The following is a 26,430-nucleotide window of genomic DNA, read 5'->3' on the forward strand; positions in this document are numbered from 1 at the left end:
GAGAAAATAAGGTCAAAGCCTGGAGATTTTATCCACTTACTGCAGCCAGTTTTATTAAGTGATTACAGGAGCAAAGCAAAAGTGTATAAAAATATAAATTGTGTAAATCCGTCAATCATACACATAATTATACACGTAATATAAAATGCTCATCAGGGCAAGGGAGGCAAACTTGTGTCAGCCTTAATAAAAAAAAAAAAACGCAAAGATCTAGCCTACATCAAAGCAATCAAAAACAGAGACAAAATCTCCTGTTTTATAACAGCAGCCATTGGCAATGAATTTCAGACGTACTACACTGATCTGTATGGCCTACGCATTAACGAATCATCAAATGAAATGTGGCAAAGGAAGGCTCAAATTAAATTGTGTTTAGCATCCTTAAATTTTCCAGCTTTAATGGATAATGATAATTTATCATTATTATCCCCCATCTCCATGGAAGAGCTTAAAGAGACAATGACTAGTTTTTCCCTGGTAAAATTTCTGTACCAGATGGGCTCATCATTAGCTACTATAAAACATTCTAAGACATTTTACTACCTCAGAACACTAAACTTTTTAATGAGTTATTCCAAAGTTCATCTCTCCTTAGACAAAGTTGGAGGCACAGTTCACGATTTTGTCTAAGGAAAAGATTGATCCTGACTATGGAAGTAGCTATAGACCTATATCACTACTTATAGTAAAGTAGTAGTAAAAATTTTGGTCAAATTATTGGCTCGTTGAATAACAAAGCTTCTTCCTGCTTTGATTCACCTGGAAAAACGAGGATTTGTCTTGGGTAGAGAGGGAAAAGAAAATACTCATAGATTTATTAGTGCAATTGATTTTGCAATCTCCACACACAACTTTAGTATTTTTGGCATGGGTGCCGAGAAAGCATTTGATCGGGTCTATTGGCTGTTGATGAGGCATACTCTAAAAAAAATTATTTCCTTACTCCATTTATTAAAGTTATCTTCTCCCTCTAATCCAAGCCTTGTGCTGGGATATAGGTAAATGGGACTCTTGCGCCGAGTTTTGACATTCACAATGGCACCAGACAGCGGTGCCCCCTTGCCACCCTACTCTGTTTTTTATGGGGATGGAGACTTTTTTTTATAGTATATTAGGTAGAAATCTCTTATAAGTTATTCAGATAAGAGACACAACTCATTATGCTTGCATTTGCGGAGTATTTGCTCCTCTTTGTCAGTAATGCAGAAACGACTCTCCCTTATATACAACATCTATTTTACAAATCAGAGGCCTTAAATGTTACCGCCCCTGTAGCAGTAGTTCAGAAGCTTAAAAACCTGATTTCTTTTACAAGACCCCCAAAATGTTATAAAATACTTAGGGGTAAAATTCTCCACCTGCTCTTCGACTTTATACAGTGAGAATTATTCAACATTGATAAGGACGGTGCAAGGGATTAGGATGGGCCACAAGAACATGCTTAGAACATACGTGCTACCTGTAATTTTGTATACTTTGAAGAAGGTCCCTATTTCTTTACCTGGCTCTTTTTTCACTCTACTCGTACATTATTCTTTAAATTTTTATGTAAACATTGAAAACCTCTGCAGGTATTTGACCACAAAAATGACCATGTGGAACAATACTACATGTCAATCCACTTGACTAGATAGTTTGCAATAACATATTCTATGAATAGTTCACTTGAAGTGCAGATAGAAAGATTCTCACTAAGAATGAATTTTCCTAGAGTGTCGTGGTTACCGCCTAATAAATCAACATTGGACTCCATCGCATGTATACTGTCTAAAAGTATGATTACGCTTTGGCATGGCATTAACAAGCGACGTCAACTGCTGCATATCCGCTCCCCTTTTATGTCGGCCAGTCTTATACCACATAACGCATTGGAACAATATTCCCTGCAGCATGCCACAGATTTTTTTTAATTTCCTAACTGGAATATCTATAAGTGAAGTGTTAGCAGAAAATAAAATACCTACTCTGAGCAAGAGCAAATTTAAAGAGGCTCTGTCACCAGATTTTGCAACCCCTATCTGCTATTGCAGCAGATCGGCGCTGCAATGTAGATTACAGTAACGTTTTTATTTTTAAAAAACGAGCCTTTTTGGCCAAGTTATGACCATTTTTGTATTTATGCAAATGAGGCTTGCAAAAGTACAACTGGGCGTGTTTAAAAGTAAAAGTCCAACTGGGCGTGTATTATGTGTGTTACATCTGGGCGTGTTTACTTCCTTTACTAGCTGGGCGTTCTGACGAGAAGTATCATCCCCTTCTCTTCAGAACGCCCAGCTTCTGGCAGTGCAGACACACAGCGTGTTCTCGAGAGAATACGCTGTGTCGTCACTCACTTCCTGCCCCAGGTCCTGCATCGTGTCGGCCACATCGGCACCAGAGGCTACAGTTGATTCTGCAGCAGCATCAGCGTTTGCAGGTAAGTAGCTACATCGACTTACCTGCAAACGCCGATGCTGCTGCAGAATCAACTGTAGCCTCTGGTGCCGATGTGTCCTCGCTCGTCCGACACGATGCAGGACCTGTGAGTGACGACACAGCGTGATCTCTCGAGAACACGCTGTGTGTCTGCACTGCCAGAAGCTGGGCGTTCTGAAGAGAAGTGGATGATACTTCTCGTCAGAACGCCCAGCTAGTAAAAGAAGTAAACACGCCCAGATGTAACACACATAATACTCTTATCTACATTGCAGCGCCGATCTGCTGCAATAGCAGTTAGGGGTTGCAAAATATGGTGACAGAGCCTCTTTAAGTCTAGACATCCTGATTTACATCACCTGCGCTATTTACAATTTTCTTGAATTGGTACAAAAATTTTTAAAAAGTTCCCTTCACCAAGGACCCCTTTTGAAAACACACCTATTTTGCGTCTTGGGGATAGGAATTGGGAATATCTCTCTAAATGGAGGTATGTAATAAGGTTTTAAAGAATGCTCATTGTTTCTCCAGTTTTGTGAAACTACAAGAAAACCACTACAGACTCTTGTCTCGGTGGTGTAAATCTCTGGAGTTTCTTTCCTCACATGGTCTGTCAACATCCAAACTGTGTTGGTAGTTCTTAACAGACACAGGTTCGTTATCCGACATTTGGGGGAACTGCCTCTTAAACAACCCTTTTTGGGCGGAAGTTGAGAAGCAGATTGAGTTAGTTTGTGGTTACAAAGTAAGCCTATCTTTGGATGTAATAGACCTGGCCAGGAGATCTGCTACTTTTACACCCACTCAACATTGTCTAGCTATGCATTTAATCTTTGCTGCCAAGATACTAATACCACTAATGTGGATGAAACCGTCCACTATCACTCCAAATGTGGATAAATAGAGTACAGTAGGTCAAATTTACAGGATGGAAGGGCTCTCTAGCTGGCAGTTGTGGTCACATGACAGGTTTTTAAAGATTTGGTCCCCTTGGATTAGACCTATAGACCCAAAAAGGATTTAACATGATCAACATGAAGTATTCCATCATGGTCCATCATGGTCTCTCTGCTAGGTTATACCTCTTGTTGACCAGGGATTATATTCCTACAACTCTCCCACATATCCCTCATTTATCTTCACTCAAATCAACTTTTGAAAGTTGGAGAGAGGTAGGCCAGAGTAAGTTGCATAATGCGTTGCAGATGTGCACAACAATTGCTTATGAATCCTCGACACCCTGGATATCTTGAAACTTTCTGTTTTAATAAAAGAGAGAGACTATATGTGTTATATCATAATCCAATTTAGGATCCCCATCCCACCTTTCCTTCTTTTATTCCATTACTTAGGAATGTTACCTAGTTTACACTCTACTAAGTTTTATTTTATAAACATTTAATCTTCAGGATACCTTGTTTGATTTATAATCTTGCTTATATTATTACTTTTTTTGCGACCATACAAGAATATGTCTGATTGTGACACTATGTATCATTTTACTCCTAACAAAGAATTGTTACTGTTTTCTGTGTTGTTCACACTGCTTGTCATGTATTTCTCCCTTTAATAAAAAGAGATTGTTTAAAAAAAGATATCATTTGTATAACTATAGCCATCAGGCTTTAAATAAATAAAGTGTCTATTCAGCCTGGTGGTTTGTTTTTTTAAAGAGAACCAGCCACCATCTATAAAAAGTATGCACTAAAAAGCAGAACTAGCAGGTGAAATTGCATTCACTAAATAGTACAGATGAAAAGATCATAAATACCTAGTTACATTCCTGTATGATACCACCTATCCATTCATCAGATCTGAGAGGGTGACATTACATATTTCCCTGTAGCCTGGCCTCTGACTCTATGTTTCCAAGAAGAATGGTGGGGGAAAAGCTCAGTCCATAAAGCCCTCTAATTAAAAATGCGGGAGGTACTTTAGTGGTTGACATTGCAGCCACAACTAAAGCTTTGATAGGACATCATATGTGTGCTAATCTAAATTGAACATGTTCTGAGTTTGGAAAAATTGTGGACATGTGAGAATGACCATAAATACAACCTGAAAATGGCAGAAAAAAACAACAAAGCGCACAATAGTGCATGAAACTATGATTTATAGGTGTGAACAGTGTGCAAGTGGTGCTAACCTGGTGCGGTTATGCTGGGAGCATAACATCCAGTAGAGCAGAATCCAAAAAACAGCCTCCACGGTATGTTGGTAGTAGAGTCAGGTTGCAGCCCAGGACCCGGTTTGAGAACTTAGCAAAGAAGTCTCAATGTAGATATGGAGGAATAAAAGAAAGAACGGGTACTTTCCAGGCGCTACCGATCGGAGTGATCATCCGTAGAAGGTATAATCCAATTGTCTCAAGGATAGAGATGAGATCAGTAGTTAAAAGGATTTATTGGTGCAGGTATATAACACAACAGTAGACTGTTTAACAGCGGACTGTTTCGAAACCGGACCGGTTTCTTCCTCAGGTAGCATATAAATGAGTAAATGGGTGGGGTGTCGGTTAAATAAATGGGTGGTTCTTACCTCAAACTGACCTCTAATTCGGTTATTTAACCGACACCCCACCCATTTATTCATTTATATGCTACCTGAGGAAGAACCTGGTCCGGTTTCGAAACAGTCCGCTGTTAAACAGTCTACTGTTGTGTTATATACCTGCACCAATAAATCCTTTTAACTACTGATCTCATCTCTATCCTTGAGACAATTGGATTATACCTTCTACGGATGAACACTCCGATTGGTAGCGCCTGGAAAGCACCCGTTCTTTCTTTTATTCCTCCATAAATACAACCTGGATACTTGAAGTTAAAAAAGGATTGAATAAAATTCTATTTTGTATTAATCAAACATTAATGGAATATCAACTTTATCAACATTATCTAAGTTAGAGTGAGATATAATAGACAGGAACATGCATACATACTTAGATATGAATATGAAATTGCAACTGCAGTGTATATAAATAAACAAATATATATGTGTGTGTGTATATATATATATATATATATGTATATATATACATATAGATAGAGAAAACACAGCACTCAAGGCAAGCTGAACATTAGGCCATGTGCACGTTACCAGTGAAAGGATGAATCAACTCCTTGGAATGGAATAAATAGCAGGAACAGAAGATAACTAACAGCACCAGGACTTCAAAGTTGGGGTGATGTTGCTTTATTCACCACCAGGTGGAAAGAATGAGCTCATTCTTTCCATCTGGTGGTGAATAAACCAACATCTCCCCAACTTTGAAGTCCTGGTGCTGTTACTTGTCTTCTGTTCCTGATATATATATATATATATATATATATATATATATATATATATATATATATATATATATGCTTGAAAATGCTTCCATGGAGGAAGTGAAATGTTGCTGTGTTGGGTGAATAAATTCACATTTTTGCTGAGTGCTGCTTCTAGTCTCGTTTCTTGGATATATATATATATATATATATATATATATATATATATATATATATATATATATATATAATATTGAGTAGGTTCCCCTCATGCCGCTAAAACAGCTCTGATCCATCAAGGCATGGACTCTACAATACCTCTTAAGTTGTCCTGTGTTATATGACACCAAGGCAAAAGCAGCAGATCCTGTAAGTTGTGTGCTGGAACTTCCATGGATTACACTTGTTTTTCCAGCACATCCCGCAGATGCTCAATCAAATTCAGATCTGGCGAATTTGGAGGCCAAGTCAACAAATTCTTTGTCATATTCCTCAAACCATTCTTGAACAATTTTTGGAGTGTGGCAGGGCGCATTACCCTGCTGTAAGAGGCCACTGCCATTAGGGAATACCATTGCCATGAAGGGATGCACTTAGTCTGCAACAATGTTTAGACACGTGTCAAAATAACTTCCACATGAGGAGTGGAGCCTGACCACTAAGCGTGATGGATGCTTGAAGCTATAGCTCCTCACCCAAGTGGTGCTTAACTGCAGTGATACAGCACCATCCTGCAACCACATGGTGAAGATCGGCAACAGCAAGTCCAGAAAGCCCCTATGCACATCCAGAAGCTAAAAAGGACAAGCAGACCTTGATAAATACCCGAGAAGGAAGGCGGCTAACAGCCCAGCATGGCCTACCAAAATGACTCCGTACCATGGGCCAAACAGGAGGATGTCTTGGAGTAACTTCAGCATCCTCAGATACTGAGTGTGCATCGTTATCATGCTCATTTCTGAAAAAGACTAATCTGCGGGTGTTAAGCCCAAGCTGAAGGACTTATCGGATATTAAGTCAGATGTCCAACATATAGGCCACGGCGGGGAACACCTGGAGTTGGTGGTAACCAACTCCATTAACTTTTCTGATTCGCTAGGCCATAAGCTCCAGCATCAGAAGAACCAATTGAATAGAGCTTTCAGCCTCTTGAAAGACCAAGAGAACCTATGTAGGTGAAAAAATATACACTTCCAGGGCATTCCTGAATTATATGCAGTAGACACACCACACACAGTGGCAATGGAAATTTTCTCAGGCCTACTGAACCCCGATAAGACCGCCTCTATTACTATTGAAAGAAACGACAATTCAATTCAATACAGCATGCTTTATCCCTTCGGCCTGGCCATACATGCAGAAGGGAGACGCATCATTGTTCAAAATTCGGGAGAGAGGTTTGAGATAAGCTGGACACTTATCCAATAGAGATTCCAAACAGATCTAAAGCTTCCAGATTTACCAAACATAACACCTTGGTCCACAACTGGAAAGGGGAGGTCCCCACGGTCCTTGAAGACTTCATCCAGAGCTATGAAAAATTATAACACTGAAGTATGCTCCCACATATTGTATTGCTGTTGTTTAGTATTATGCTGTTCTCTAGGCCTATACCCAGATAGTATTACCCTGGATCTCACTTAATGTGAGACCAGTGTTTTAGAAGATCTCTCTGAATTTTACATACTTCCTATTAATGAGATATGTGCATTGAGGCCAAATGGTCCTTCTTACTTTTGTCACCACCTGATTCATTACTATTGCTGATACCCCGTGTTAGCCCTGGGAGCTGTTTTGTGTAGTGGCCTTTAATTAAACACAAGTTACCACAAAATTCTCTCTGTTTAGCTAGCTACTGAACTTGAGATGGGATATATGACCTTAGTAGAAATGTGATTATTCTGCCTCCCCCACACATGCCTTGCTCGATTATGTAGTTTTGCCACATATATGTGCAAATCTCCTAATATTAGCTACACAGTTAATAGAATAATTTTCAGCGCTGAGCACTTTGTTGCTTGGCTTGTTAAATGTACCTCCTGCTCAGATGACTTACACGGACTAGGCTTTCCATTATTGCCATTGTTAAATATATTTTTCCTTCGTGTAGATATTTGCCATGTACTGGCTTAGGATTTTTCCATGATTCTCCGTTTCCCACACTCCTATTCTTGTTGTACATTAGACTTTGTTGTTATATTTGACTTGATTCTCACCTGCCACTTTCAATCCTTTCCCCTCCTTTTCTTTTTCTTCTTCCATTTAGAGACTCAGTACTGACCAGTCGGGCATCCCCAGAAGGTAAGCTTTATTACCACCTCCTTTGTTCATGACATCTGAAGGGTTTGAACTCTCCTCAAAAACGTAATCAACTTTTAACCTTACTAATAAAAGGATGAAGCCTCCGTTATACTTTTACAAGAAAAACATTTTAAGGAATGGAAGGTTCCGAAATTGCCGGTCCATACCTTTTATCAATGGTTCCATGCCTACTCGTCTAGCTCTGCCTCTCTAGTAGGAACAATAGTGTTTCCAAAGACATTCCATCCCCCCCCCCCCCCCCTGGATCGACATTGCTCTGGCGATGGCAGGGCTCAGTTTACTTCCAGATCAAATGGGGTTTGAGGGAGGATGGGAATGGAGACATAATTCCATGGGACTGCTGAATGCCATCCATTTACATGTTCCTCAGGGACACCGCTGGCCCTTCTCAGCACTAATGCCGAGAAGGCCGGGTTGCATGGGATTATATGCGGTGTTCTCTTTTTAAGTTTAATTTCCCAAAACAATTTGTAGATGTGATATTCTCATTATATGGTACTCCTCACATCTGCAAAGATGGTTAGATTTGGTTTCTCCTGACAAGATGGCCTGTTGTGTGGACTTGAAAACTTTCTACTGATGTGGCTATGCAGCAAACACTGTGTCTGCCCCATTTGAGAGAAATGGGAACAATGGCAGACCCACTACGTAAGGACACACTATCAGTATGGAATTCCTACAAGGAAAAACCTAAAGCTATCTCACACCCCTCTAATGCCTGTTTCATTGCTTCCCCTTTTTGTGATGACTCGTCCTAACCCCCACAGGAAATATGGGCTTTATTAGCCCACAAATCCATAGCTAATTTGCTACCAGACAACTTTCCTCCTACTCAATGACTGGTACAGTCTCTGTTGTCTCCTCACACTTTTGACTTTCTTCAAAAATCTCATGTTCAATACCTGTGCACTGCCTTCTTAAAATCTTACAAAGCTATTAGAGACCTTGACTGGTTCGAAAATGTCAACTATTAGGCACAAACAGTCACAAACTTTGTGCCCACGTTTTTGCTCTCTTGGGAGACAGAGCTAGACAGAAAATTTACAGATCAGGAGAGATCATAGATTCGGTCATGCTACCATGGTTTTTCACCGTGTATTAAGCTTGAAGAAAAACATTATAAACTGCTCACAATATGGTACGAAACACCAGAAAGGCTTACCATATAGGGTTGTCCAACTCTAAACTGTGCTGGAGATATATTGCCGGCGATTGTTGCGTATCGCATATCTCATGGCACTGCTCTCTCATTGAACCATATTGGGATAATGTAGAATCTCTAGATAATGATGTATGTGGCACAAAAATTGTTTTGACGCTTAAACTGAAAGCCCTGACTTTGCCCTCTTTGGATTTGAGACCTCGAAAATCAAATTTGGCCACGCACCTAATAGCAGCTGTGAAATGTTTAATCCCACTTACAACAGTCCCCACTTACCGTTAAGCAGTGGATAGGAAAGATTTATCAATTCTTTAGATTAGAAGACTTATCCAGTTCGCAGGATTACCATGATCACAAATTCTTACATACATGTCAACCATGGCAGGAACATAGAGATCTAAGTCACATATAATGATGTATAGCATCTTTATGTTTACTTTATGATCCTTCCATATGCTAGTATATTTAACTCTCGACTGAGCTCCGTTTTTACTTCTATTCCACAGCCCCTAGCCCTTTCCCATTGTTTTTCACCTCCCCAGTTACAAGTTGACGGTTTGTTGACACTGTTACTGTTCTACAGGATTCCAGAATCATTGGTATATGCACCAATACCATTTATTTTTGACATGTAACTTCAAATGCTATTCTTAAATACTGGATCTCTGTATATTTGATTTACGCACTTTATTGGAATCTGTGTATTTCAATTGCTTTTGCAGATGCTTTGTATTGTATTATTTTTGTTATAAAAGAAACTTTCACATGAATGCCAGGACCGAAGATATACGAGCAAAACATTGCCAAGGGCATCCTGGTGCTATCTCTTCAGGTAAGCAATGCACATGCACCCGGCTCTATGATGTAAAAGAAAACATGATTTATCAGACCAGACCTCCTTCTTACATTGCTCCATGGTCAAGTTCTAAAGTTGAAGTGCCCATTTTGGCAGTAGACAGGGATCAGCATGGGCAAAACAACCCCAAACTACAATGTACTGTGTGTTTTCACACCTGCCTATCACAGCCAGCATTAACTTTTCTTTAGCAATTTGTGTTACAACAGTTCATTTGTGGGATCAGAACAAAAACAGGCTAGCCTTCGGTCCCCACACACATCAATGAGCCTTGGGTGCCGGTAACCTTGTTGCTGGTACACTGGTTGTCCTTTCTTGGACCACTTTTGCTGGTATGAACCACTGCATATCGGGAGTATCCGACAAGACATGCCATTTTGGAGATGCTGTGACCCAGTTATCTAGCTATTACAATTTGGCATTTGTCAAAGTTACACAGATCCTTATGCTGTAATGACGGGGTAGGGAGACAGACAGGTGAGCCCTAATCTATCCGCCACTCAGTCCCTGCCTACTTGCACGGCCCGTCCTAGGCGACGGCATACAACTGGGCGACGGTCCCTACGCTCAATATGTGCACGACAGACAAACAGACCAGGGTACACAGAAGCTAAGGGAAATGGGGCAGTTGCCCACGGCAACACCGTGAGCAACAGGCGTAGTGAACAAGCCGAGTCAAACCAGGAGTGTACGAGGTACCAAACGCAGAGCAGGAGCGTAGTCAGTAAAGCCAGGGTCAAAATGAAGCAAGGTAAATAATAATAGCAGGAGCAGCAGAGCCAGGAAACAGGACAGAATCACAGGCAAAGACAAGCAGGAAATGAAGGTATAAATAGACCAAGGGCGGGAGCTATTACCGTCTGGCCAGGCTGTGATAGGTTCTCCCACTCTTGAGCCTACCAGCCTGAGTGGTAGCAGATCGAGTCACTCTATCAGACGTAGGAGCAGGTGCAGACTGATTAACCACGGGCATCGACACAGAAGCTGTGGCTGGCAGATCCTTAACATATGCCTTTCCATTTTCCTGCCTCTAACATATCAACTTCAAGAACTAAATGTTGTTTTGCTAATATATCTCATCCTTAGACAGGCGCCATTGAAATGAGATAATCAATGTTATTCAATTCACTTTTCAATGGTGTTAATGTTATGGCTGATTGGTGTATCTATTTCCCTTCATGAACATAGAGAATCTAAGTGTCTGACATTTGCAATAATGGAAAAATCTATCATACACAAACAGAGGAATATGAGACTTTCATGGCTCTATGTATATTTACTTTATATTTTTGTGAAAGTATAAAATGTATCCTTTCTAAACCTGGTCTTCAGTTAGACATGCTGACATTTGAAATAATGAATTTATGAATTCATTTTCAAGAAACTTATTTTCAAGTCATAGGTATAAAATAATGAATATAATGTTTTGAGGATGATGGGCATTCTGAAAAGTTCATGTCAGGCTCCTATTGTTTTATTTCTTTATCTTTTTCAACTTGCACTTAAACATACATGTGCAAAAGCTTAAAAGTCAGTAAATGCCAGGTAAGTTACAATATTAAAACATTTAGAAATTATCAGGGCTGCCAACTAAGTTTTCAGGGCCCCCTGGAAACTTCCTACATCACAGTCTCCACCACATATACACCCTATCTCTTACATCTCTACCTGTCTATTTATCTTATTATCTATTTTTCTCATATCTGTGAAAATATCTATACGTTTTCAGGAACACTTGAGGAAGTAAACTTGATAGCGCTCTATACTTTCGGACATGCCCTACTCACACAAAAAAAATAATTCCCCTTTCGTGCACTCACATGACACAGTAGATAAGAGAACTTCAAGACATTCTGGCACTGTGACAGGACATACACATTGCCTAACACACATAGCTACCTTCTGTCACTGGTTCTAAGAGCCGAGAGGATTGTTTCCTTCTTTAGATGGCTCTTCTACTCCCAGATTCAGGGTAGCATTGAGTCATAAAATAACTTTTTCATACTTGCTGCCCACTAACATTTTCTATTCTACTGCCCAAATGCTGGTCCTTGACTTTGTACATATTTTCTCCTTATTGACTCTATAGCCCTATATCTATTTGTACCTTATGGACTTTACAGTTCTATACCATATTCCTATGTACGCTGGTATGTTGCCGCTTACAGTCCTCTTTGTTTCCTTCACAGTGTCCCATATGTTGACTTATGTATACACACAGGTCACAGATATTTGCCAATATTTATGTTAATTGCATATGAATTTCTAATATAGAATATAGGTTTTTGTCAGCATCCTTTGTCCTTGATTGCCACCTGTATTATACTTTAATTCAATGCACTATGATAATAATTGATTATTTATAAGTAATACGTACACTGATGTTTTGTCATTTGTATTTTAAACCTGAAGAAGGGTGTTAATACATTCGAAACGTTGCTTAAACTTTGCGCACCTTATGTTTTAATACAAGTACCACTGATTGCATTGAAATCACTTGAGTGCTGTCTCTACTTCTCGACTACTACTATATCAAGGCTTATGGTAGAGGGTACCTTGGAGTAGTGCACCTATAGATCGATAACAAGTGGTGTCGCCCACCTCTGGTTTGTTTGGAATTTACAAAACTCTACCAGGACGAATTTCCATCTTAGATCATTTATGTCGCGCCCTAGCAATAGGACATCAGTTGAAAACATTGATACCCTATCCTTCACAAAAGAGAATCATGCAAAAATCATGGCTAGTGTGGTGAACTCCAACAATTTCTGGTAACCGAACCCGCAAGATGAATATTGGATCTTTGGAAAAGCTTTAGAAAAAAGGTATTAGACTCAGACTTCATTAAAACATATATTCAGGACTCTCACGAGAAGCAAATTATATTCAAATGAATCTGGAACAAAAACTAGCAATTTACAGAAAAAATCAAGCAGACCGAAAAAGGTCAAAATTTAGTAGAAACTACATGATTACGGTTCCTGAAGGTTTTATAAGGGCTTTAACACAAAAAGATTTTCCAGCGGCCCAGGCTGCAACTTGGCTCAAGCAGTGACACCTCGGGCACTTTTTAGGCCCATGAATCTATCAGAGAAGGAGAAGAAACCAACTTCCCCTACCCGACTTTGGCGTATGGATACGTCAAATGTCGGGAAGGGGTTAAAATGCCTGTTTTTTGTCATGTCAAAAACTCAGTACGTGATGAATCATTTCAGAACTTTTTGCACCTTTAATGTCACCTATAATCTGTACAATTGTATTGAAAAACAAACTGAAATCTTTTAGGGAGGAAAAATAAAAATAAAGAACAAAAATAATGTGGTTGCATAAATATGCACACCCTTAAACTAATACTTTGTTGAATTACCCTTTGACTTTATGACAGCATTCAGTCTTTTTGGGTAGAAGTCTATCAGCATGGCACATCTTGACTTGGCAATTGTTGCCCACTCTTCCTTGCAAAAGTGCTCCAAATCTGTCAGATTGCGAGGGCATCTCCAGTGTACAGCCCTCTTCAGGTTACCCCACAGATTTTCAATGGGAGTCAAGTGTGGGCTCTGGCTGGGCCATTCCAAAAACGTTAATCTTCTTCTGGTGAAGCTATTTTTTTGTTTATTTGGAGATATGCTTTGGGTCACTGTCGTGCTGAAAGGTGAAATTCCTCTTCATCTTTAGCTTTTTAGCAGAGGCCTGCAGGTTTTGTGCCAATATTGACTGATATTTGGAACCGTTCATAACTCCACATTGACTAAAGCCCCAGTTCCAGCTGCAGAAAAACAGCCCCAAAGCATAATGCTGCATTCACCATGCTTCGCTGTGGGTATGGTGTTCTTTTGGTGATATGCAGTGTTGGCTTTGCGCAAAACATACCTTTTGGAATTATGGCCAAAAAGATCAAGCTAGGTCTCATCAGACCATAACACGTTTTCCCACATGCTTTTAGCAGACTTGATGTGGGTCTTTGCAAAACATAGCCGGGCTTGGATGTTTTTCTTTGTTAGAAAAGGCTTCTGTCTTGTCACCCTACCCCACAGCCCAGACATATGAAGAATATGGGAGATTGTTGTCATATGCACTATGCAACCAGTACCTGCCGGAAAGTCCTGAAGCTCCTTTAATGTTGCTGTAGGCCTCTTGGTAGCCTCCTGGACCAATTTTCGTCTTGTCTTTTCATCAAGATTTGAGGAACGTCCAGTTCTTAGTAATGTCACTATTGTGCCAAATGTAATCCACTTCTTGATGACCGTCTTCACTGTTTTCCATGGTATATCTAATGCCCTGGAATTTATTTTGTACCCTTCTCCTGACTGATGCCTTTCAACAATCAGATCCCTTTGATGTGTTGTAAGCTCTTTACAGACCATGACTTTTGCTGTCACATGCAATAAAGAAAATGTCAGGAAAATCCTAATAGAACAGCTGAACTTTATATGGGGTTACTCAGAATCACCTTAAATAATGGCAGCTGTGTACTGATTACTATTTAACATGAGTTTAAATGTGATTGGCTAATTCTGAACACAATCACATCCCCAATTATAAGAGGGTGTTCACACTTATGCAACCACATTATTGTAGTTTTGTTCTTTTTATTGTTCCCCTCTAAATGATTTCAGTTTGTTTTTCAATGGAATTGTACAGATTATGGGTCACATTAACTGGTTCTCGACCGCTGGCTGTGTTATTACGGCCTGCGGTCAGGGTCCTTAAAACCCGCGCCATAGACTTTTACGGCTCAGGTTTTAACTTGTTGCCCGATCGATCAGGCAGCTGAATGTCGGGTCTCCGGCTGTCAGTGACTGCCGGGGACCCTGAGTAGAAGATAGAAGCAGCTTTCGCTGCTTCTGTCTTCTCTGATCACTTGCACACAGCGCTCAATGAACGCTGTGTATAGGAATAGAGGCAGCAGCCACGCCGCTGTCTCTATTGCTCCCGGTGTTTATGTGACTGGTCACATGATCGCCGGGTGCCGTTAGTGACAGACTGTTCCTGGGTCTTACTAGACCCAGCACAGCCCTATTAGTGACAATCGTCACTATGAGAGGGCTGATTTCCCCTGTAACTGGGGCTGTTGTGCAGCTCCAGTTACAGTGGAAAAGCATGGTGTAAAAGAAAGAAAAAAAATATATAAAGTTCCCCAAAGGTCTTTTTTGACCTTTGAGCGACAGACAATAGTAATTAAAAAATAAAAGTAAAGTAAAGTGCAAAAAAAATAATTAATAATAAATACACATAAAATCCCCACGCCCAAAAAAACGTTCCCCTCTCGCCAATCATTTTTGTATCTCTAGTGCTGACCCAATTACCCTAATATAGACATGTAATATATTAAAATTTACGGTAGACAATGACGATCACAAATAAAAGGTCTATTTTAGGGTAAAACTATGTTATTACCCAAAAAAATATCTGAAATTTAAAAAAGCTTATTTTTTTACTATTATTTTCAAACTTTAAGAATAAAAATTATAAAATAGCAAAAAGGATGTGTATAAAAATGATAAAAAAAGAAACCTGCATTGTCTACAGAAAAAACATTGCAAAAATCGCGTCGTTAGCCCAACAAATAAAAAAGTTATAGCCATTTAACTAACACGAGCTAAAAATGGCTAAACCGTGTCTGGTCCTGAAGGCTCAAAATAGCCCGATCCTGAACTGGTTAAAGGTGGAAAAAGTTCTGAAATTATTAATCTTGTACTGATTTTTTGACATGATAAATACCTGGCATTTTAACAGGGGTGTGCAGACTTTTGTATCCATTGTACATGTGTCTTTTTGCAACCTGGTAAACCATACTGTATGTAGTTATGCAAAACCTAACAAATGTAAAATAAATATACGTACACAGTTTTCAAATGTCTTGTTGTATAGGAGGCAAATGTTCACATTAATTTCAACATATCAGTGGGGAAAATATTTATGTTAGTGTGCCATTTTTGCTCTCTGATAGTAAAAATGGTGAAGATACAAGAACCAGAACAAAATGGCTAGTAACATGTAGCTTATGTGACTATAGATACAAAAAAATGTACTATATAATTTTTCACATTAGCAACTAGAGCACACACAATAAGTTAACGTTTCCTGTTTTATGCAGCTCAATTTTTCTACTTTGCTGTGTTGACTGGGAAAAGGTCAGCAGACACAGTTCATTATTATTAGAGTGCAGGGATTTATTTTCAGATAGTAACACTATGCACTACATACAAGAAAAAGCCTCTACCTACCACTCCTTGGTCTCTCGGGGAGGGGATAATACTGTCTCTAAGTTTTGTAGACTTTATTACTTTATTGATACTTTTTTAACAATTCCCTTACATTCATTGCAGCTGCCATAAAGCACACACACCCTACTGTATTGTCTACAGACAATACATGAAAGTAGTGTGTATATTTAATATGCCCGCCCAAGGAAATTTTAAACATAAAAAAAAAGACAAATAGCTATAACATTAAAATAAAATACTAATCACATTATTTCTCTTCTACAGGCTTAAATCTTATCATTGAAACGAAAATTAAATACATGAGATGTGCCCTTTAATGCATTCTATTAAATATACTAATTATTCCACTAGTTATATTGCATTTTATATCAACGTAAAATTACTCACCTGGCGTTTTGAATGCTCACTGTATTCTCCAGGGATGTTGTGAGCACTTTTAATTAACGTCCTAGCAATATGATAGTAGTAAACACTTATAATTGTCAATGGAACAAGATAGTATACCAAAAATATAAGGACAGCATGGATTTTAGGATGCATGTCGTCATTTTGTGGATATGGGATACAAGCTGTAAAGCTGACATTGTCTGATCCATTGATATGTGCAACTTCAGAAAACACAGCTTCAGGGACTGCCAAAAGCATTGAAATGATCCAGATGGCTGTAGCTTTTATACATGTCCACAGAACAGCACTTGATGTTTGGATGTCCATTGGATTGACGATAGCTTTGTATCTGAAACAGCAAAATATAAATACATGTAAAATACCAAAACGGAAATGATCTAGTTAATACTAATGTATTAGTTCTAAAGAATGGTAATAATAAGTTTATATAAAATACACAAACAGTATGGCTTAATGAACATACATGCTGAATATATCCAGTAAATATTCAGCTATAACAAAATACATTTGTTTATTTTGTTAATTATTAAAGGTCTACACTTGCCGACCAGAGACCAAAATAATTTTCATAGACCTGACATGGTGATGGGCCCCAGCCAAATGGTCTATCAAAGTTTAAGATTCAATTAAAAGGGACATGCACCTTTTCTACATAGCTGGATGGTGGGCACAAGCTCAGTCTCATCTCCACTGGTGCATTCAAGGAAGTCCAGTATTATCCTTATATTATTAAAAGGGCTATATGAGATTAGAAAAAAGGGTCTATTTTTTTCCCAAAAACAGTGTAACACTATAGACTGTTTTTGGCATTCACCTCTATTTGGATGCAGTGGCAGATACAACCCATAGACAAAAGTGGCCCTGTTACTGGAAAAAAAAATAGACACTTTACTTGATAATTCCTTTAAATACCAGATGAGCCAATTAAATAGACATAAAATATTATGGAATTTTCATAAAATTAGAATATAAAAGTTTAATAAAAAGAGCAGTGTTCTCCAGTCCAGTGGAGAACACTACAAATCTCTTTTTTGAGTATCCAATATTGGCTACCAAGTCAGTTCCACACTAAACATTAATACAATATTCTAAGTGTTAGAAGTCTCAGGCATGTATCTTTCCATGCAATTAATTGCATTTTGTTAATCAATGGTGACATTGCCATTTCAAATATTCAGGTATGAATTAACTATAAAAGTTGAGAACTTTATTTGGTGTGGACGTACAAAAGCTATTCCACAACTCCCAAGGTTGGATTCCCGCTGTATCAAAAAGGTGCAGATTTTCCACGTAAAAAATCCCCAGTAGATCACAGCCCCAGCCTCGTGGATATTTCAACAAATCTCATCCACATTCTGTTAAACATTTTCCGGGTGACAATCAGAGCATACTGCAGATTTTTAAATCCGCAGCATTCTTATTCTGTTGTGGATGTTTGCGGCACATTTCACCCTTTTCAATGTAGAAAAAGTGAAAGAAATCCCCAGCAAAATCTGCACGTAATACAGGGAGATTTTGCTGCGGATACAAAGATTTTTTTTTTATCAATACTGGCACGTTCAAGCGTGGCAGAATTTTTCCGCTGCAAATTCGCCACAATTACGCAACTAATCTGCAGCAACATTTGCATATTTGACAGGTAATTCAGATGTTGCGGATGTCACAGCGAACTTGACGCAGATTTCAGCCTTTGCATTGCAACTGTTTAAATATGCAGTGAAAATTTGCTGCTTCTCCGCAGCAGACTGTGCATGCTGTGGTGTGAAAATTCTGCACTTCAGCCTAAATTCCGCACTGTTATTTTCCGCAACGTCTGAACTAAGTCACCTAAGAAGGTATAGAAACCAATGGAAAAAACGGCTGCTTTGGATTTCCACTGCGAACTGTCCGCAGCGGAATTCAACAGCAATTCCGCCACGTCTGAACATGCTCCACCAAGTTAAAGAGGTTGAAGAAAGAGGGAGAAAATCTTGGAAAGGTTCTCAGATCGGTTCAAACATCGGCATGATTTAATTGGTATTTGTACTTAAAAACAATGCGTTTTGAAGCCGTACTGGCCTCTTCCTCAGGTAAAGTACAAGGGATGAAGAAACTAGAAATACAAGCAGTTTATATGGTAGACTAGAATGGTAAAAATCAGTCAATTGACGGTTAGTGTGTGGCTTCTTAGTTCACAGGTCACAGATATTTGAGTAAGATCGTAGAGAGCCGAGTCGGCTTCAATGAAAATTTAAAAAAAAATAATAGTCATTAAATACTTTAAAAAATAGCGTTATTTTGTGCACAACAAGAAATCCATACATTTTTATGACATTTAAAACATTTGTGATTTTATATATTAACAATAATTGTGTTATGGAACGCGCTTTAGCCTCTATTCAAGGGTCCTACGCTCGTACTTCCTTATGGGATCAATGGACTGACTCTACTTACTCCGACATACTCTTATGATTACCTTAGTCGAATATGTGGTCAATTTGCCGTGTCTGGATCTGGAGTTTTGTTTGTTTGTTTGTATGTTTTTTTGTTTTTTTTAAATTTGTTTTTCTGTAAAAAATTTGATCCTTATCCCAATGCTTTGTTTGCAATGTTTCATTGCTGTATGTAATGATTAGATGTATACTGAATCAATAAAAATCTGTTTATTAAAAAAACAAAACATTTGTGCTTCTGTTTGCGGCGGGTTTAGAGAAATACATTTGAATAAAGGGGTAATAAATTAAAAAAAAGGGGTAATAAAACAACCCAGCAAAGATTTATAAATGCGCCTATATATACACTACCGTTCAAAAGTTTGGGGTCACCCAGACAATTTTGTGTTTTCCATGAAAACTCACACTTATATTTATCAAATGAGTTGCAAAATGACTAGAAAATATAGTCAAGACATTGACAAGGTTAGAAATAATGATTTTTATTTGAAATAATAATTTTCTTCTTCAAACTTTGCTTTCATCAAAGAATGCTCCATTTGCAGCAATTACAGCATTGCAGACCTTTGGTATTCTAGCTGTTAATTTGCTGAGGTAATCGGGAGAAATTTCACCACATGCTTCAAGAAGCCCCTCCCACAAGTTGGATTGGCTTGATGGGCACTTCTTGCGTACCATACGGTCAAGCTGCTCCCACAACTGCTCTATGGGGTTGAGATCTGGTGACTGCGCTGGCCACTCCATTACAGATAGAATACCAACTGCCTGCTTCTTCCCTAAATAGTTCTTGCATAATTTGGAGGTGTGCTTTGGGTCATTGTCCTGTTGTAGGATGAAATTGGCTCCAATCAAGCGTTGTCCACAGGGTATGGCATGGCGTTGCAAAATGGAGTGATAGCCTTCCTTATTCAAAATCCCTTTTACCTTGTACAAATCTCCCACTTTACCAGCACCAAAGCAACCCCAGACCATCACATTACCTCCACCATGCTTGACAGATGCTTGACAGATGGCGTCAGGCACTCTTCCAGCATCTTTTCAGTTGTTCTGCATCTCACAAATGTTCTTCTGTGTGATCCAAACACCTCAAACTTCGATTCGTCTGTCCATAACACTTTTTTCTTATCTTCCTCTGTCCAATGTCTGTGTGCTTTTGCCCATATTAATCTTTTCCTTTTATTAGCCTGTCTCAGATATGGCTTTTTCTTTGCCACTCTGCCTTGAAGGCCAGCATCCCGGAGTCGCCTCTTCACTTTAGACATTGACACTGGCGTTTTGCGGGTACTATTTAATGAAGTTGCCAGTTGAGGACCTGTGAGGCGTCTATTTCTCAAACTAGAGACTCTAATGTACTTGTCTTGTTGCTCAGTTGTGCAGCGGGGCCTCCCACTTCTCTTTCTACTCTGGTTAGAGCCTATTTGTGCTGTCCTCTGAAGGGAGTAGTACACACCGTTGTAGGAAATCTTCAGTTTCTTGGCAATTTCTCGCATGGAATAGCCTTAATTTCTAAGAACAAGAATAGACTGTCGAGTTTCACATGAAAGCTCTCTTTTTCTAGCCATTTTGAGAGTTTACTCGAACCCACAAATGTAATGCTCCAGATTCTCAACTAGCTCAAAGGAAGGTCAGTTTTATAGCTCCTCTAAACAGCAAAACTGTTTACAGTGGTGCTAACATAATTGCACAAGGTTTTTCAAGTGTTTTCTAATCATCCATTAGCCTTCTAACACAGTTAGCAAACACAATGTACCATTAGAACACTGGAGTGATGGTTGCTGGAAATGGGCCTTTATACACCTATGTAGATATTGCATTAGGCATCATTTACTCGAAACTCACGACATGTCCTTTCTTTGTGCGTTGTTCGCGCATCATGCACCCATTGAAGTCAATGGGTGCGTGAAAACCACGCAGGTCGCACGGAAGCACTTCCTTGCGAACTGCGTGATTCGTGCAATAGCTGTCAAACTCTGAATGTAAACAGAAAAGCACCACGTGCTTTTCTGTTTACAAACATCCAAACGGAGTGTCATAATGATGGCGACTGCGCGAAAATCACGCAGCCGCGCATCATACACTGATGACACCCGCAGCTGTTAAGTGCCTTTTGCTTACGCAAAACGCTGCATTTTTTGCGTGCGCAAAACGCACACGCTCGTGTAAATCCGGCCTCAAAAACCAGATAGTTGCAACTAGAATAGTCATTTAGCAAATTAACAATGTATAGAGTGTATTTCTGATTAATTTAATGTTATCTTCATTGAAAAAAACTGTGCTTTTCTTTCAAAAATAAGGAAATTTCTAAGTGACCCTAAACTTTTGAATGGTAGTGTATATATATATACAAAATCTAATTTTATTCCTCTGTTTTATTTGATGTACAATTGTGCTTTTACCTCTATATGAAAGTGACGAGTGGGATCAATGTCCTGGAAAACTCAAAGCGTTCTGCGGAAGCCCGGAAGGGTCAGGATGTCAGTAACAAAAGGGCTGTCCGGCACAGGATTATGTAATTCATTTAGTTCGCGCACGGAACGGTTTCCTCGGGATTATTTGATCGTACAATGTCTACAATGGATTACATCGCCCTCTACATGGGATGCTGAATGGGATAGGTAAGTGTTCACTTGGCTTGATCTCATGAGTGTGTTCTACATTCTTTATAGGTATATTGTAATTTTAACATGGGGATGGAATACAATAGAGCAGGGGTCTCAAACTCGGCCGGGTAAGTGGGCCGCATATAGAAAAAATGGGAAGTTGACGGGCCGCATTACTTTCAAATTTGATACAATACAAAATTATTGTTAATCAATTAGTTATTTGAACTACTATAACACTATATTACTAGAATAATAATACTACATTACTATAATAATACCGGTAGGTTTAAAATTTGAGATATTTCTCAACGTGCTTATTTCAACAATCCAGCTTTCCAGTTTAAGTGTCGCTAAATGCAGTCCGGGGGCTCAGTTAGCACACATGTCAAGATTGGGCAGCCCCTTTTAAGATAGTGCCGCAGTGCCCTCTGTGGATGCTGCCGCAGTGCCCTCTGTGGATGCTGCCGCAGTGCCCTCTGTGGATGCTGCCGCAGTGCCCTCTGTGGATAATGCAACACACCCCTAGATAAGGCCACAGTGCCCTCTGTAGATAAGGCCACAGTGCCCTCTGTAGATAAGGCCACAGTGCCCTCTGTAGATAAGGCCACAGTGCCCTCTGTAGATAATTCAACACACCCCTAGATAATGCCAGTGTCCTCTTCAGATACTGTCACACACCCACTTGTAGATAACGCCACAGTGCCCTCTGTAGAGGCTGCCACAGTGCCCTCTGTAGAGGCTGCCACAGTGCCCTCTGTAGAGGCTGCCACAGTGCCCTCTGTAGAGACTGCCAAAGTGCCCTCTGTAGAGGCTGCCAAAGTGCCCTCTGTAGAGGCTGCCCCAGTGCCCTCTGTAGAGGCTGCCCCAGTGCCCTCTGTAGAGGCTACCCCGGTGCCCTCTGTAGAGGCTGCCCCAGTGCCCTCTGTAGAGGCTGCCCCAGTGATGTCAGGGGCTTGCCCAGAGCTGGAGTCCCAGGCAGAACGCTAGTAGGATCTTCCTGGGACTCCAGCTGTGCTCCTGACATCACTGGGACTCCTGCTCTGGGGAAGCCCCTGACATCATTGTCGATGTATGGACAGCGATGTCAGAGGCTTCCCCAGAGTCCCGGAGCAGAGCCGATAATAGCGCTCCGCCCGGGACTCCGCTATGGGGAAGACCCTGACACACTGTCCATATATGGGCAGCGATGTCAGGGAATTCCACAGAGTCCCAGAGCAGAGCCTGTACTAGCGCTCTGCCCGGGACTCCGGCTGTGGGGAAGCCCCAGACATCGCTGTTCATATGTGGACAGCGATGTCAGGGAATTCCACAGAGTCCCGGAGCAGAGCCGACACCAGCGCTCTGCTCGGGACTCCAGCTCTGGGGAAGCCCCAGACATCGCTGTTCATATGTGGACAGCGATGTCAGGGAATTCCACAGAGTCCAGTAGCAGAACCGACACCAGCGCTCTGCTCCGCTCTGGGCAAGACCCTGACACACTGTCCATATATGGGCAGCGATGTCAGGGAATTCCACAGAGTCCCGGAGCAGAGCCTGTACTAGCGCTCTGCCCGGGACTCCGGCTCTGGGGAAGCCCCAGACATCGCTGTTCATATGTGGACAGCGATGTCAGGGAATTCCACAGAGTCCCGGAGCAGAACCGACACCAGCGCTCTGCTCGGGACTCTGGCTCTGGGAAAGCCCCAGACATCGCTGTTCATATGTAGACAGCGATGTCAGGGAATTCCAGAGTCTCGGAGCAGAGTCGATACTAGCGGCTCTGTGTCCCACGGGCCGCAGATGACAGCCCTAGGGGCCGCATGCGGCCCGCGGGCCGCGTGCTTGAAACCCCTGCAATAGAGCTAGGTCCACCTTTCCTAATAGGACTTTTCTATTTATATGTATGACTGATATGTAATAATTGATGATTGAATAATGAGAAATAGGTAGTAGCTAATTAATTATTTCTTCCTAGTCCCAATAGTGAGGTGAACAGGCTTGATGCCAATATTTCAACAATAAGTTCGAAAAAAAAGGCCGGGAATAATAGTGTTTCATTTATTGGACAGTTGTTCATAAAGCTGAGAAGATTATTCTTAGGGGGTGATGTTTACCTAATTTCAGATGATTGCCTCTGTCACTTCGTTTAAACCCAATGGTACAAGAGAATTCCGTTTGTAAACCCCCAAAAAAATCTCTTTTGCCGAGAAGGCTATATCTGTCTACTTTTCTTCTATCTGGTCAATAGGAATGAGCAGGGGCATAACTAGGAAAGACTGGGCCCCATAGCAAACTTTTGACTGGGCCCCCCCATGTGCCACATGCAGCCCCCTTATAGAAAGTGCCCCCTGTAGATACTGCCCCCTGTAGACAGTGCTATACAGCCCCCCTGTAGACAGTGTCTCGCCCCACATGTAGATAGCGCTCCCCCCACCTCCCCCTTGTAAATAGTGGTATACTGCCCCCCTGTAGATATAGCCATAAAGCCCCCCTATAGTTCCACACAGCTCCCCTGTATATAGTGCCACTCAGCCCCACTCCCTTGTACAGCCCCCTGTAGATAGCGCCACACACAGACCCCTGTAGATTCTACCACACACAGCCCCCCTAGTAGATAGTGCCACACAGGCCCCCCTTAGTAGTGCCACCCAGCCCCCGTGGTATATAGTGCCACACAGCACCCCCATTGTGTATAGTGCCACACAGCCACCTGTATAGTGCCTTACAGCCCCCCTTGTAGATAGTGATACACAGCCCTCACTTGTAGATAGTGCCACAAAGCCCCCTGTAGATTATGCCAAACATAGTGCCCTGTAGATTGTGCCACACACAGCCCCTGTAGATAATGCCACACACAGCCCCCTGTAGATAGTGCCACACACAGACCCCTGTAGATTACACCACACAGCCCTACCCTTTGTAAATTGTGCCATACAGCCCCCTAGTATAGTGCCACACAGCCCCCCCCCCTTAGTAGTGCCACCACCCCCCTTGTATATAGTGCCACACAGCTCCCCCTTGTGTATAGTGCCACATAGCCCCCCTTGTATATAGTGCCACACAGCCCCCCTACCTTATATATAGAGCCACACAGACCCCCCTTAGTAGAGAGTGCCACACAGCCCACTGTAGATAGTGCCACACAGCCCCCCCTTGTATATAGTGTGACACTGCTCCCCCTTGTACATAGTGCCCCCCTGCCCCACCTTGTATATAGTGTCACATTTCTCCCCCTTGTATATAGTGCCATCCTGCTCCCCCCTTGTACATAGTGCCACCCTGCTCCCCCTTATATATAGTGCCACCCTGCTCCCCCCTTGTATATAGTGTCACCCTGCTCCCCCCTTGTATATAGTGCCACCCTGCTCACCCCTTGTATTTAGTGCCACACTGCTGCCCCCCTTGTATATAGTGCCACCCTGCTGCCACCCTTGTATATAGTGCCACCCTGCTGCCCCCTTGTATATAGTGCCACCCTGCTTCCCACTTGTATATAGTGCCACCCTGCCCACCCATATATTGCCACATAGCCACCACCCCCCAAAATAAATATATTGTACTTACCTTGCCCCGTTCCGGCAACGGACAGAGCGCTGCATATCCTCCGAACGGGACGAATGCGCAGACCAGCGTGATGCAGTGACGTCATCACGCCGGCCTTTGCAGGGAGTCTTCCCAGCTTCTTATAGGCTATAGGTCTAATTTGGCCTGCAGCCTATAGTATTCATTTGTATCTGCGTCCTGAGGATGCAGGTACAAGTGAATGTGGCTGTCACTAGAACCAGGGCCCCCTCAAGTGCTAGCGACGCCACCGGGCATGAGGGGGCCTGTGCTGCCCAGCCTATAAATGTTAGGGGCCGGGTGGTACGGGCCCCGTAGTGGCGTCGCTACTGCTGTAAACCCCCAAGCCATAACCGGGCATGGGGGGGGCGTGTCGGCGGGTGGCACAGTAGTAGTTACGCCATTGGGTGTGAGAGTGTAACATTTGAAGTCACCATTGTGTGCCATGTTGCAATGTCTAGAAATACTATGTAAGGGAAACTTTTTTTGACAATTAGACCTGTGTTTATTCAACCGACAATGTAGTGGTTGAATGTTTTTTTCTACGTACTGTATATTGCAGATACAGTTAATTAAGTATATGACAAATTTGGATTGGCAATTCAGTCTTTTTTTGATCTTGAATGTCTTGCCAGTTTGGTGAGAATGAAAGGTTGTGGTGTTATTTGTGATTATTTGGCAGCAGATTGTTTTGTTTCTTCTTTGTTTAAATATAATTTAAAGAGGTTGTCCCAGAATCAACAATTATCACCTATCTCAAATGGGACCACCGCCAATCTCGAGAAAGTGGGTCCGGAACACCCAGTTTGTCCTCAAAGTACCCCCTACAGTGAGGAGTAGCTAGCATAGAGTGGCAGTTGAGCATGCGCCCACAGCTCCATTCAATGTCTATGGGACTGACGGAAACAGCTGAGCGGTGGGTCCCCTAGCGATCAAACAATTATAAACTATCCTGTGGACAGATGATTATTGTCGATTCTGTGAAAACTCATTTAAGATTTCTATTCTTTTGAATTGGCTTGGAAAAGCCTTATTATTCTGGCTTCACCTCATGTGCTTTTACAGCACATGTCCAACAATATCCTTGAGCATTAAAATTAATAGACAAGAATAAATTCAATAGATTTATGCCATTTTAATTTGAAAGTCTTGTGGCAGCTGTTAACAGCTCTTTTGGATTCCCTCTCAGGAATTGT

General features: G+C 41.1%; 1 protein-coding gene across 1 annotated transcript in view; it reads right to left on the reverse strand.

Annotated features, from left to right (window-relative positions):
- NMBR (neuromedin B receptor) overlaps positions 1-26,430 on the reverse strand; it is a 370,212-nt gene that overhangs the window by 18,618 nt on the left and 325,164 nt on the right. Inside the window, 1 exon segment of the mRNA XM_075864293.1 lies at positions 16,639-16,987. Within this exon segment, the coding sequence (XP_075720408.1) occupies positions 16,639-16,987 (349 nt within the window).

This window comes from Rhinoderma darwinii, chromosome 4, assembly GCF_050947455.1.
Source record: "Rhinoderma darwinii isolate aRhiDar2 chromosome 4, aRhiDar2.hap1, whole genome shotgun sequence".
In the NCBI taxonomy this organism is placed as follows: Eukaryota; Metazoa; Chordata; class Amphibia; order Anura; family Rhinodermatidae; genus Rhinoderma; species Rhinoderma darwinii.